The sequence below is a fragment of the Pongo pygmaeus genome, chromosome 5 (genome assembly GCF_028885625.2).
Source record: "Pongo pygmaeus isolate AG05252 chromosome 5, NHGRI_mPonPyg2-v2.0_pri, whole genome shotgun sequence".
Lineage (NCBI taxonomy): Eukaryota > Metazoa > Chordata > Mammalia > Primates > Hominidae > Pongo > Pongo pygmaeus.
The window spans coordinates 74,770,865-74,785,377 of record NC_072378.2 but is presented as its reverse complement, the minus strand read 5'-3'; the positions used below and the strand labels follow the sequence as shown (position 1 = coordinate 74,785,377).

At 39.8% G+C, this 14,513-nt stretch overlaps 1 protein-coding gene across 3 annotated transcripts in view; it reads left to right on the top strand.

Annotated features, from left to right (window-relative positions):
• Positions 1-14,513, top strand: part of FILIP1 (filamin A interacting protein 1) — a 239,185-nt gene that overhangs the window by 171,092 nt on the left and 53,580 nt on the right. For all 3 annotated transcript variants that reach the window (XM_054493105.2, XM_054493103.2, XM_054493104.2), the window contains 2 exons: positions 1,391-1,564; positions 10,593-10,771. In XM_054493105.2, the coding sequence (XP_054349080.2) occupies positions 1,391-1,564; positions 10,593-10,771 (353 nt within the window). The remainder of the gene's footprint in view (positions 1-1,390; positions 1,565-10,592; positions 10,772-14,513) is intronic.

The window sequence follows — 14,513 nt, the reverse complement described above, 5'->3', positions numbered from 1 at the left end:
CGTCTGTGCTTATCTTCTTTCAACCTGCATGGAGACACATTGCCTTTCCGTTAAACTACTTCCTGACTTCAACATTCTCACCAACATTCTAAACCACTGGGTTCTTCAAAATTCATATTTTCCATTTTTGTCTTGAAGTGAGCATATGTATATGTGGCAGAGACATTTCAAATCTGCAAATTCCAGTTCATTGATATCTCAGTAATGAATTATTCTGTAGCCATATGGAATTAGATTAATTTGGAGACCGAAAAAGCAACAAAAGTGAGAAACCTCAAGAAAGACAAACTTTATAATGGTTGTATCGTGAATACTCATAGTTGACTAGTTAGCTCTCTTCTTTAGAATATCATAATAATGAACCAGGTTTATAATTTCAGTCCCACAGTTAGCATCAATATAGGAGAAAACTCTATTCCATTGTCATAGGCTGAAACTTTGTTCCCAACCAGCTTTTTCTTTAGTATAAGTTGGAATGAAGTCAGGGCACTTCTTACCCATCACCATTACTGGAAAAATAGCTCCAAGTGTGTCCCCATATGGAAATACATTCAGCAAATGTCAGCTCCATCATAACTAGAAAGATCATCGCTACTAACCAGTGCAAAACATAAACAGGTGTATTTGCATTATGTGATGGGAACCACAGACAGTATGATATAAAGCCTACAATCGTGGTTTTCTTGAAAGCTTCAGCAATACGTTGTGCTAAGAAACAAACAAACAAAACTCTGACCTACCAAGCTGACTTGTCTAACTGACAGTCTGGATGTTAAAGGGGTGAAATTTCACCTTTATTGTGAATACATTAGATACATTAGATTTGAAAAGGACAGCCAAGCATCGTGTGAGTTCTCAACCATGTGTTTCTGTGGAAAATGAATCACCTAATGAGAAACAGGAAATCACCAATAAAGGCTGTTTGTTAATTACACATGAAGTTATAACTAGAATGGAGGCAGCAGGGTTTTATTTTAAACCAGATTTGAATACTACATTGAGAACATCAATAGAAAACTAGAAGATTTTAGACTGTCATTGACCTCATGTGCACTGAAACAGGTTAAGTATGCCAGGACCAGCCCTGCTTGCCTCCCTCCCCCACCCCATCCCAAATTATTGCTACTTAGATAAAGCAATTTTTATGTAGTTAATATTAGCACAAATCCTTTTTTCTGCTTGCCTGCTTCCTAGCAACCTGAAGCAGAGTATCTGCTTGCCAATCTGCTTTTGGTTAAACAAAAAAAAAAATTAGAGCAGAATACCCAGTGAATTTGCCAATAGCCCTGACAAGATGGGGATGTATTCAATAAGCTCTCTGTTGATTTTTTGAGCCCAGTATGCGATTTACATTGTCAGTCGTCTGATCTTGCTGCACTTTCTATTACAGGCTAGAGAAGATGTGATCCACATGCTGAAGACAGAGAAAACCAAGCCTGAGGTTCTGGAGGCTCATTACGGGTCTGCGGAGCCAGAGAAAGTGCTGCGGGTCCTGCACCGAGATGCCATTCTTGCCCAGGAGGAATCCATAGGAGAAGATGTCTATGAGAAACCGATTTCAGAGGTAAAAATATGACACCAACAAGTCCCCTGGTTGGGAACCTCAGGGAGATATCTTCACATTCTTCCATTTACATGCTTTAACATTTTCTTTCAAAGGCAAAATTTTGATGATACACTAATATACAATTAAAGTGTAATTAAATAAGTCAAGGGTTATAGTGGATAAGCTTCAATGTTAAGAATTGTAGAAGCTTTTCTTTAAACATACCAAAGCCTGAAATATATTTTTCCATGTGGTTCTGATAGTTACATGCTCTTGCAGTATATTATTCTTTTACTTACCTAAGAAATGATATGTGTAAAAATAAGTACTTACCAGTTTTAACATTGAGCTGTCAGGATTCTTACAAAATTGGTAACCTAAAATTAAATTGATCTTATCACTGATATGGTTATAAAGACACTTTTTTGAATTTTATAAACTCTTTCATAATGAAAATGATCTAATGTGAGTGGCTAAAATACAGTGATAGAGGCAAAATCCTAATGAAATGCTTAGGGCAATTATTTGAGATGAAAGGAATTCTACTAGGGCTATGACTATTATTATCAATTACTCATAGTACCACATTTAAAAAATACTTTCACATTGTAGTAGAAGTTCGAGCCAGATTACGATGCCAGTTTTTCACATTGACCCTTCAGACTTTATATAAAAAAAATTACAGATGTGAAATTAGTGTCATGAATGAAAAAAGAGAACAGAAATTAAAAGTCTGAAATAACTTACTATACATTTAACATGTAATTTATGTCAAGCCTTTGGAGCAGCGCAGTTTGATAACTCTGAGAGATAGGATCTGCTTTAGACAGCATTCACAACAGATTGATAGTCCCATAGTTTTCAAATTACTGCAGCAAGAATAGACTGGAGCTCTATTCTCATCTTTTCCTGAAGAGTTAAGAGATGATTATAAGATAGGATGCAGTCAACAGGCTGGATCTACTTTCACGTCTGAGACTTACCACTGCTAGCTGTGTATGGCTATAGGCAGATTATGTAAGCTCTTTAAGCCTCAGTTTCCTCATCTGTGGGGTATGAGGAACCACAGTGTCCACCTCATAGAACTGCTGTGAGGATTTAATAAAGCAATGCCTATAAAACTCTTAACATAGTCTCTGGCATATTCTAAGTACTCAGCAAGTATTAGTCATTAGTATTTGCTGGGATTCAAAAATGATAACTGCTCATACCCTTAATTGGTTTGAAACTTGGAGAGATTTGAGGAGTAAAAGACACAGAGGTCAAAAACATGTATTTGTTTAATATGATAATAGTAATAACTTGGGTTAGAGAACTCAGCTTGGATAAATGGTCTCATTTGGGCTTCTGAAGTATTTTCTTCCAAGGCTAGAGCTTGGGATGACACTCCCCACCCTCACCACCAAGGGAGAGGTGGGTCTGCAGAGCATACACACTTACCCAGGATTACTGCCTCCAATCCACTGGCTTCTATGGGCTGAACACAGAGAGGGGAGTTTCTGACCTACCTTTAGAAAGTAGGCCTGACCTAAATATTCCTAACTCAGGGACAGAGGATCAGAACAGAAAACACTCACCCTGTGAGTTGTCCTTCTGGAACTGGCAAAGCTGGGCATATTTCATGGTTCCTTTCTCCTCTTAACAATCTGAAGAGTCATTTCCCTTTTGGGGAGAAGTGAGTGAGAAGGCAGAGAGAGAGGGCAGAAAATACTTTTCCTGATACTGCCAAAATGAAGTCCATTTTGTGAGAGAAATAGAATGATAGAAGGAGAAAAGATTGCCTTCCACCACTTCCACATTTTGGGTCTGTTAACCCTTTTAAATTAACAGTCAAGTTCTTGTTATCTAGGAGCAGAATCCTGCTTCCAAATTCACAAGGCAGGAACCGTGATACATCAGTGTTCCATTAGCCTCCTGGGATCACGAGCAGGTAGTCTAGCTCTTGTTTCCTAGAAGCAATGTTATACCTTAAGCCAAAAATCACTGATCATTCTTATTTCCATACCATATTAGGACCAGCGAGGGTATCCAGTAGAACTCACCAGCGGTTAAACAATGAACCCAATACAGTGGACCTATTTCCCTTGCCAAATATCTGGGGAAGAATTAAATGGCAAATATTAAATCTCTCTGCCCTTCTTTGTAAATTAAAGTCTGGAATATCAAAGTTCATAATTCTTAAGTAAAATTCCAAAAACATTGAAGGTTTTCATTTCTTTCCTTCCTAATTTTGTATTCTGCTTAGCCTAAGCCAGTGGGATCTCAATTGATTGTCTGGGTAGAGTTTGTTTTTGTTTTCTCCTTTAGTAAAAAAATCTGGACTCACTGGCATTTTCAAAGTTGTATTAATATATCCGGAAGTCCCTAGAGTCTACTTTTTTCTGAAGGATCTAAAGAATTATTAGGACACATGCAATTATCACAGTACAACTTCACACTCATAAATTTAAAAAATACAAGAGAGTCTCTAGCACTAAGATACATTTTTCTCAAGCAAAATTATATTCCTTGACCTTAGGACTCAGTATAAAGAAGGTCCATGTTACTCCTACCAGAGACTGAAGCAGAGATTTTGGGCATGTCTGAGGGAAGGAAGGTAGATAGAGAAAATCTTCAGCTATAGCAGGGTTCTGGTAATTCTGCTCTTACCAGAGCCTGTTGTCATCAGCAGCTTAATAATTATGGGAAATGGCAAGCTCGAGGTTGGGTGGAGCCTGTCTGCAGGTATTGTCTTTGCCCTCAGTGAGTGGCATTCAAAACTTTCCTGTCTTTTTGTAAAGTCTAGGGATTTGCAGTGGTGACCTCTTCAGTGCCTAGGTCTCATTTTAGGTACTCAATTTTCCCACCTGAGTATTTAAGACCTCTTTGATCTTTTTCTTTTTTCAGGCCCTGTTCCCAGGCCTAGGAAGCCCATCGCTTTAGAGGGTCAGCCTTCTGAAGCCTGTGTAATTTGAGGCCCAGAAGGGATCAGACCTTACTCTTCCTCAGAACTTAGCCTCCCCTCATGTTTGAACTTTCAATCCTTGAGTAACTTGTCTGACTCAAGGCAACAAAAATCTTTTCTTCTGCCACAACTTTTTCTGTTGTGAGAGAGGAAGGCTCAGCTGAGTTGTTGCTTCAGCATTTTAGTCATTTTCTTCAAGTGCTCCCAGACATTTGTTTTTCTAATATTGCCTTCCATATTCTTCATTATGTGGACTCCCTCAATGAGAGATGTGAAATCAAGGAATTCCGAGTCTGCCAAGAGTATTCTTTGTTAAACCTAAATCTTATCTATTTTCATGTTCTTGAGTTGGATAATCTTCATTAAAGGGCCTTTTTCCATTAACCACACCCACATTTGGACTTATCTGATGCTGTCCTGCCTAAATCTCCTTGTCTTTGTCTCATCTTTCCTTCAAACACTACATCCCAACATTTCTTGAGTATGTTCACTCAGGGCCCGTGTAATATTGGCAATTTCACTGGGCGCGGTGGCTCATGCCTGTAATCCCAGCACTTTGGGAGGCCGAGGCGGGCAGATCACTTGAGGTCAGGAGTTTAAGACCAGCCTGACCAACATAATGAAACCCCATCTCTACTAAAAATACAAAACTTAGCCAGGTGTGGTGGCGGGTGCCTGTAATCCCAGCTACTCCGGAGGCTGAGGCACGAGAATTGCTTGAACCTGGGAGGCCTCAGCAGTTGCAGTGAGCCGAGATGGCACCACTGCACTCTGGCTTAGGCAACAGAGCAAGACTCTTTCTCAAAAATAAATAAGGGCTGGGCGCGGTGGCTCATGCCTGTAATCCCAGCACTTTGGTGGATCACGAGGTCAGGAGATCGAGACCATCCCGGCTAACACGGTGAAACCCCATCTCTACTAAAAATACAAAAAATTAGCTGGGAGTGGTGGTGTACGCCTGTGGTCCCAGCTACTTGGGAGGCTGAGGCAGGAGAATGGTGTGAACCTGGGAGGCAGAGGTTGCAGTGAGCCGAGATCGTGCCACTGCACTCCAGCCTGGGCGACAGAGCGAGACTCTGTCTCAAAAAATAAATAAATAAATAAATAAATAAATAAATAAATAAAAATAAATGTTGGCAATTCCGTCTACAACAACTGAGACACTGAAATTCACCAAATAATGCTTCAGATGTCTTACCCTGATCTTCCCAGATTTCGATTCTTAAATCTGGTCATATTTTATATAACCACTTTGAATAGATGTTGCAGTCTTCAAGGGGAAGGGCCCCCAGTTGAGCTCATGAAAGACTCTCAGACCATTTACAGTGTCCTCCTCAATCCCTTCCTGGATCCTAATGCCTTCTTTGTGAGGAAAGTCACACTGCTCTGTCCTCTGGGCTCTCCTGTCTCTATCTTCTCTGGACACGCATTCTGATTCAACAATGTCTGAAATACCTTCCATTTTAATATCCCTATTTTTAAGAGTACTTAGATCCATTTCTCCTTTGTGTAAATCTAGTTTGGTCTTTAAGACCTCATATTTGCTTTTAAGTAGACTTCTCTTTTCCGCAATTCCTTAATACTTCTCCAGTTAGCCCTTTGCAGGTAACAGAGCTAAAAACACTTCTTGAATCATGCCTTTTTTATCTAAAACATACTGAAATTTCTCCTCAAGTTATTGTACTTCTCCACTAACTTTATTCATTAGAATAAGACTTCCAGGTACACTCTTTCCTTAGTAAATTTTTGGCATTTGGTGTTATGATTATCTCATTCAATTTTCCTTCCACTTCGTCCAAGTAGAATCTATATTTCCAAAGCAATAGGTACCCATTCTACTTTCACTGGTCATTTAATAAAACCCATTCCTCTACACTAAGCCACAGCTTGGATCCTGAAAACCAAAAGCCATGTACATATAGTATCTATGATTAATGAATCTACAGAATCTATAATTATGGGATATAGTCTTCAGAGCCTCTGGACAAGCCACATAGAGCCAAGAAAACAGGCTACCTCTGTTCTCTCTTAGGAGACTGATGTAGTTCCAAACAAAATAACAAGAAACAGCATCTGGTACAGCTGATCTTTTGCTACCTTTGTTATTCTTACATCCAAAACTTAAAATTGACACCTAAAACCTCACACACTAATGTGTGTTATAGCAGAAGAATTTACAGCCTCTACATTCTAAAGTCTGGATCTGCAGCTCTGCCTAAGAAACACACTACATACATCAATGCCTCAGTAACTTATGCATTAAGAGATGAAAAGACTGCTTTCCAGATAATGTAATTACTGTTGTGGTCAAGCTGTGCTAGTGTTGGTGAGGTGAACATTACCCACAAAGACTTCAGCCACCTACTCCAGTGGCTTAGTCCAGAACTGTAGCTATTGCAAACAACCAGTCTCAAAAGCCTACAAGGATAGAGGTAAAAAGGTTAAGGCCTACCCTCTGTCTAGGCGGCCCCAGAACACTTGATACTTCCATGTGCTGTTTTTTTCTCCAGATGTCCATGTAATGACTATCTCTTTACATTTCCCAGTCAAACATCCGATTAGTAATGCTGCCACCTTCCTCTCCAGAATTCCTTACACGGATTGAGAGATACTGCAGAAGAGTTTGAGCCCTGAGATCACAATGTATCACTGTATGACAGGCAGAGTAAAAAATAAGAAATGAAAGGGCTGGGCTGCACACATCCAGTTCCCTATTCCAAACACAACTTTCAAATAAGTCACCTCTCCTTCCTTTTGGAGGAGTTGGGTAGGGCCTGAAGAAACAGGGAAAATACTGATCTTCAAATAGTTTCCAAAAGATGGAGAGTCCTATTTTATGATAAAGCAGGAAGACTGAAAAAGGGGGGAAAGTTGCTTTTTCTACATTTTTGATGATGATGATGTTTCAGCAATGCTTGACACGTTCTCTAAAATATGTTGAAAATCACACTTGTAGAAATTTGGAAAGTTTTTGGGGAGAATATTTTGTAATAGGGAATGGAGCTATTACAATGGGAAAACCTCATGTATAGACTGTCCCTGTAAGACTACAAAAATTGACCAGCCGCGGTGGCTCATGCCTGTAATCCCAGCACTTTGGGAGGCAGAGGTGGGTGACCTGAGGTCAGGAGTTCAAGACCAGCCCGGCCAACATGGTGAAGCCCCGTCTCTACTAAAAATACAAAAACTAGCTGGGTGTGGTGGCAGGAGCCTGTAATCTCAGCTACTCGGGAGGCTGAGGCAGGAGAATTGCTTGAACCCAGGAGGTGGAGGTTGCAGTGAGCCGAGATCATGCCATTGCACTCCAGCCTGTGCAACAAGAGCAAAACTTCATCTCAAAAAAAAAAAAAAGACTACAAAAAATTATTAGAAGATGTAAAAATACAATTAGCAATTCCTGATGATCACAGATATTATCAGCCACCCATTAACGTGGGCTTCTCCACCACTCTGTATCTGGTCACCTACTCCTAAACAAGGGAAGTGGAGATCTGGGAAGAAGATAATGTGAGCAGCTGTCTTTTATTTTGGGCCCCAGGAATGATTCACTCACAATGAACATATCATACAATTATAGAGAGAGCTTCAAATCCTCCTTATAACTGAAGAGCAAACAGAAACTAAAGGGGAATAGCTCTGATGCTGAGACTCTGTGGAGTTACCCCGTGGGGTTTCAGAAAGTTGGTTGTGAGATTGAGAACTGATTTTAAATATGTCTATTTCAACTAGAACAGTGGTTCTCAATTGGGGTGGTGGTGGATTTTTCCCTCCAGGGAACATTTGGCAATGTCAGGATGGTTTGATTGTCACACAGGAGGTGGTGCTTACTGGCATCTAGTGGACAGAGGCCAGGGATGCTGCTAAACATCCTCCAGCTCACAGCACCCCGAAATAAAGATGTATCTGGCCTCAGCAGTACCAAAGTTGCGGAACACTGAATTAGAATTCAAAGGGGAAAATAGGATAGTCAGTAGGATAGGGAAATATCAAGATTGTAAGATTTGGTCCAATTTAACAAACACTTACTGAACATCAACTTTGTACCAGGGCCTGTGCTCAACACCAGGGACTAAAAAGGTGATCAAGGCATGATCTCTTTAAAATCATATAACCTGGCCAGGCCAGGTGCGGTGGCTCATGCCTGTAATCCCAGCACTTTGGGAGGCCAAGGTGGGCGGATCACCTGAGGTCAGGAGTTTGAGACCAGCCTGGCCAACATGGTAAAAACTCATCTCTACTAAAAATACAAAAATTAGCTGGACGTGGTGACTTGTGCCCTGTAATTCCAGCTACTTGGGAGGCTGATGCAGGAGAATCGCTTGAACCCAGGAGGTGGAGGTTGCAGTGAGCTGAGAGGTCGTGGTCGTTCCACTGCGCTCCAGCCTGGGCAACAGAGTGAGACTTGGTCTCAAAAAAAAAAAAATCTTATAACCTGACCAGAGAAAGAGGCACAAAGACCTGGCAATAATATTTACAGATTTTTTATTCTTTTGTTTTGTTTTGTTTTGGTTTTGGTTTTTGAGATGGAGTCTTGCTTTGTTGCCCAGGCTGGAGTGCAGTGGTGTGATCTCAGCTTACTACAACCTCTGCCTCCCGGGTTCAAGCGATTTTTCTGCCTTGGCCTCCCAAGTAGCTGGGATTACAGGCGTCTGCCAACACGCCTGGCTAATTTTTGTATTTTTAGTAGAGACAGGGTTTCACCATGTTGGTCAGGCTGGTCTCGAACTCCTAACCTCAAGCAATCCACCCGCCTTCGCCTCCCAAAGTGCTGAGATTATGGACATGAGCCTTTGCGCCCGGCCTCTGTAATAACATTTGGTAAGAACTCTTTTAGAGATATGTACTGTCTATAAGTTCTGAAATCCTCCCTATATTTAGTCCTCTTGAAAAAAAGAGGACTTTGGATCCTACATATACTTTTCCTAGAAATGCATATAGCTGCAAGCTTTAAAAACAGATTGTGATGAAAATTACTTTCCAGGGGAGAAGTCTGGTGCATGTACATGCTGAGATCTTAATTTTTCTATTAGGAAGGGTGTTATCCTCTTTCTGAGTATAGAGCTTTGTGATATCTCATTAAAACCGTGAAAGAGTTGTTTTCCTGCAAGTTTAGGAACCCAAATGACCAATAAACAAATGAAAAAGTGTTTGAACTTTATCAGGTAAGTGAGCATTAAAATCACATTGAGCGAACACTACACACCCACCAAAATGGTTAAAAGGTTTTTTTTTGTTTTTTTTGTTTTTTTTGTTTTTGAGATGGAGTCTCCCTCTGTTGCCCAGGCTGGAGTGCAGTGGTGAGATCTTGGCTCACTGCAACTTCTGCCTCTAGGGATCAAGCGACTCTCCTGCCTCAGCCTCCCGAGTAGCTGGGATTACAGGCATGTGCCACCACACCCAGCTAATTTTTGTATTTTTAGTAGAGACAGGGTTTCACCATGTTGGTCAGGCTGGTCTCGAACTCCTGACCTCATGATCTGCCTGCCTCAGCCTCCCCATGTGCTGGGATTACAGGCATGAGCCACCATGCCCAGCTAAAAGTTTTAAAAATACTAAATGTTGACAAGGATGTAGAACAATCAAAACTCCTAAACACTGGTTGTAGGAGCGTAAATTGGTACAGCTTCTTTGGAAAATTGCTTAGCATATCTAATAAAGCTACATATACACATATCCTATGACCCATATTTCACTCATAGGTATACACCTGACACATATGCTATATGTTTACTAAAGGACATGTATTAGAGTATTCAGAACAGCATTATTTGTAATAGACCCAAGCTGGAAACTACCCAAATGGTCATCAACAGTAGAATGGATAACATTGTGGTATATCCCACCCCCCCAAAAAAGGAAAAAAGTTTAGGAACCATATATATGTTTACAAAAAAGCCAGAAAGCCAGAAGTTACTGCAGCATTATTATGATTGGTTTATACAGCCAATCGGCATAAAGGAACTGATACAATGGGGGAAATGGTGGTGAATACCAGACTCACTGTTCTCGCTTTCAGGTAATAAGTCACTAGACCCATGTCTATTTAGGGTCGTATGCAAATGCAAGAAAATATTAAGCTCCTTCCCATGTTTGCTTATTCAGCTGGACAGACTTGAGGAAAAACAGAAAGAAACCTACCGGCGCATGCTAGAACAGCTGTTGCTGGCCGAGAAGTGTCATAGGCGCACCGTATACGAGTTAGAGAACGAGAAGCATAAACACACTGACTACATGAACAAGAGCGACGACTTCACCAACCTGCTGGAGCAGGAGCGGGAGAGGTAATGTGCACACACACCACCAGTCACATCTGGATGCCCATAACCCTTTCATGTCTGCCCCTCCCTTCAGGGATCAGTCTTTCAAGCAGGGGCACCGTGGACAGGTGCCCAGGGTCTAAAGCCAATTTTTGAATGGGTGGTAACCATAGAGAATGATACAGAATTTTACCTGAGATTATTACATGAATGTTTTGGGGGTTGCGTATAGGTAGGGCGTCACATTCCCAACAAGGATGTTAAAAGCCATGAAACTGTAAAGCTGGAAAGAAACTCAAGGACTTTATTTTTTTATTTTTTAAATCTTTTTTTTTAATTTTTTATTTATTTTTTATTATACTTTAAGTTCTAGGGTACATGTGCACAATGTGCAGGTTTGTTACAGATGTATACATGTGCCATGTTGGTGTGCTACACCCGTTAACTCGTCATTTACATTAGGTATATCTCCTAATACTATCCCTCCCCCCTCCCCCCACCCCACGACAGGCCCCGGTGTGTGATATTCCCCACCCTGTGTAAGTTTAATAATTTGCCTTCCTGAAAAGCAGATTTCCACTCCAAAGAGAAAAGCTAGATTGCTTCAAATAGAAAGCAATTTGTAGAAAGACTTTTCAAATGTAGGTGCTTCATTGATAAGTTTATGATCAATGAAGCACTTACATTTAAATGTAAACTACATTTAAATATAAACTTTATATTTAAACTTGATCAACGAAGCACCTACATTTAAATGTAAACTACATTTAAATATAAACTTGATCAATGAAGCACCTACATTTGAAAAGTCTTTCTACAAATTGCTTTCTATTTGAAGTAATCTAGTTTTTCTCTTTGGGCTGGAAATCTGCTTTTCAGGAAGGCAAATTATTAAACTTAACAATTATAAATGAATCCTATTCATTTTTAATACCAGTGTAGAAAATATTAGTATTTGGCTGTGTATAAATCACTTAATGACTAGAACTACCTGCTGAACTTTCTAAGGGCTGCATAACTTTTAAAACTTGGGGTAAAAAAACAAACCAAACCAACTGAAGACTGACACATTGAGCCTTGATGTTTATTCTTGTAGGTATTTATTTAGTCTTCTAAGACCAGGGATTGCCACAATTGAAGCAGGGACCCCAAATTAAAAAATTTTATAATACATTCTTCTTTACCATCCATTTTTTTTTCCAGTATCTTTTAAATTATTATCTCCCTTCTCTTCCCTAGGTTGAATGCTTATGTCTGTGAATTCCACAGACTTTGAAACCAGTGATATTGAATCCCCATGCTTTGAGTTACCAAGCATGTCTGCTTTTGTGTTTAGAGCTTGCAAATTGAGAACCACTAGCGAACAGCTTTACCTAGCCCGGCTTTATTATCTATTTAGTTACAAAAAAGAGATCTAGTTTTCCCAGATTAGTGTATATACGAGAAGAAGCTATCACAATTACACAGTAAATAAAAGCATAAAATAGAACAGGCTTGGCTTAAACATTTTTTAAAAAAATTATTGGTAATGTTTATTTATTATTGGATTTGGTACATCCCTTGCGGAAGGAGAAATGGAAAAGTGAACAATGGCTAAACTGTTGTGTACTATATCCCAGACTTATGGTTTCTCATGTTTGTCTTAAGTTCCTGTTAAGCTAAGGTTAACTAGCTTCATGTTTGAACACATAGACTAACTGATTCGACATCCTGGAGTAACCAGTGAAAATAAATCCCACCTCCTCAATCTCTGAGAACTTTCCAACCTCAAGCTGCAGATACTGCAAACAAGGTTCTAAGGAGAGTATAAATTACATATACAGTCATGTGTCACTTAATGAAGGGGATGCATTCTGAGAAATCCATCATTAGGTGATTTCATCATTATGTGAACATCATAGAGTATGCTTACACAAACTTAGATGTATAGCCAACTGCACACCTAGGCTATATGGCACATCCTGTTACTCTTAGGCTACAAACCTGTACAGCATGTTACTCTACTGAATTCTGCAGGCAACTATAACACAATCGTAAGTATTTGTGTATCTAAACATATCAAATGTAAAGTAAAAATATGGTATTATAATCTTATGGGATACAATGGGGAAAATGGCCGTGAATACCAGACTCACTGTTCTCCCTTTAAGGTAGTAAGTCACTAGACCCATGTCAACAAATTATTTAGAGTCCTATGCAAATGAAATGAAATATGAAGTGTATAATGAATATTAATGGTAATGAATATAAAAGTACTCTGTGGTGGCCGCGTGTGGCTCGCACCTGTAATCCCAGCACTTTGGGAGGCCGAGGCAGACAGATCACCTGGGGTCAGGAGTTTGAGAGCAGCCTGGCCAACATGGTGAAACCTGTCTCTACTAAAAATACAAAAATTAGCCAGGCATGTTGGTGTTCACCTGTAATCCCAGCTACTCAGCCTGATGCAGGAGAATTGCTTGAACCTGGGAGGCAGAGGTTGCAGTGAGCCAAGATGGCGTCATTGTACTCCAGCCTGGGCAACAAGAGCGAAACTCTGTCTCAAAAAAAAAAAAAAAGTACTCTCTGAACTATCATGCTCTCTTGTGCTGCCTCAGGCACACCACCATCATATATGCAGTCCCTTGTTGACAGAAGTGTCGTTATGTGGCACAAGACTATCTACAACAATCATCTGGTTAGGTGTCCTGTGGTGGAAATGTGGTCAGGTAAAAAAGTTGCAACTTGATATTGACTTTTTAGAATATCGAAAATCAAATAATTCTGAGAGCACCTGTGTGAATTATTTTTCATTACCTTGTAAATTATTTGATTTAGAACCAGATATCTGTCTTTTCTTTAGCTTCCCACCTAAGCTAAATGCCTGAGGTAGTATAAGTTCACTTACGGAGTCGTTGGTTTAATAAAAGTGTGTAGACGGAGTGACCATACTTATTCAGGCTGTTTATTTTTCTTTGTTTTTTGTTTTCCTAATTTTTATATTCTGTGAGAGTAATTGAAATAATCAGATAGAGAGCATGATAGTTCACAGAGTATTTTTATATTCAGGATCCACTAAGCCTATGCAGGATGTGTTTATTTACTACCTTCATGTTGGTCAACTCTAGACTAAGAATTTTAATCCCCTCTCTCATAGAAGTTGTTTAATTTTATTAAAACAATTACAACAGCCTCTCCTGAGCAAAATGCTATGTAGAAAATTTTAAAAGTAAAAAAAAAAAAAATCTTTAAAAAAATTACCCTAACATGCTTTTGATACTTTCATCAGCACCACTGGGATATGTCACCAAACTTTCACGTTTTAGATAAGAATTCACTAAGAGACCTTTGACTCTCACTAATTTTCACACCACTTTATGTTTTAAAATAATTTTTTATGGAATCAGTTATACTTTAGTGCTTAAATCTTTTTTTTTTTTTTTTCTGTCAACGTTTTATCTCAGCTCAACACTCTGACTGACCACCAGTGCACACGCCGTGGGCACTCTCTGACAGACACTTTATTCTAAATTAAACATCCCTAGTAGGACCTGATTGATAAGTTGGCGTCTCTGAATTTCTCTGCGATCTCAGGCGTCCGCCGTGACTTGCTTGCCGAGTTCCCGGGGCAGCGAAGTTTTTGGGATTTTTCAAAGGTCAAGCCTGGGATTCCTGCTACCCTTTGGAAACTGCCCTGCTAAATCTGCTTTGGGTTAAATCCTCTTTTTGAAGTAAGCGGTCATAATTAGATCTACTTATGAGAGCTGGCAGGAGGCTGACCCCGAGGCTT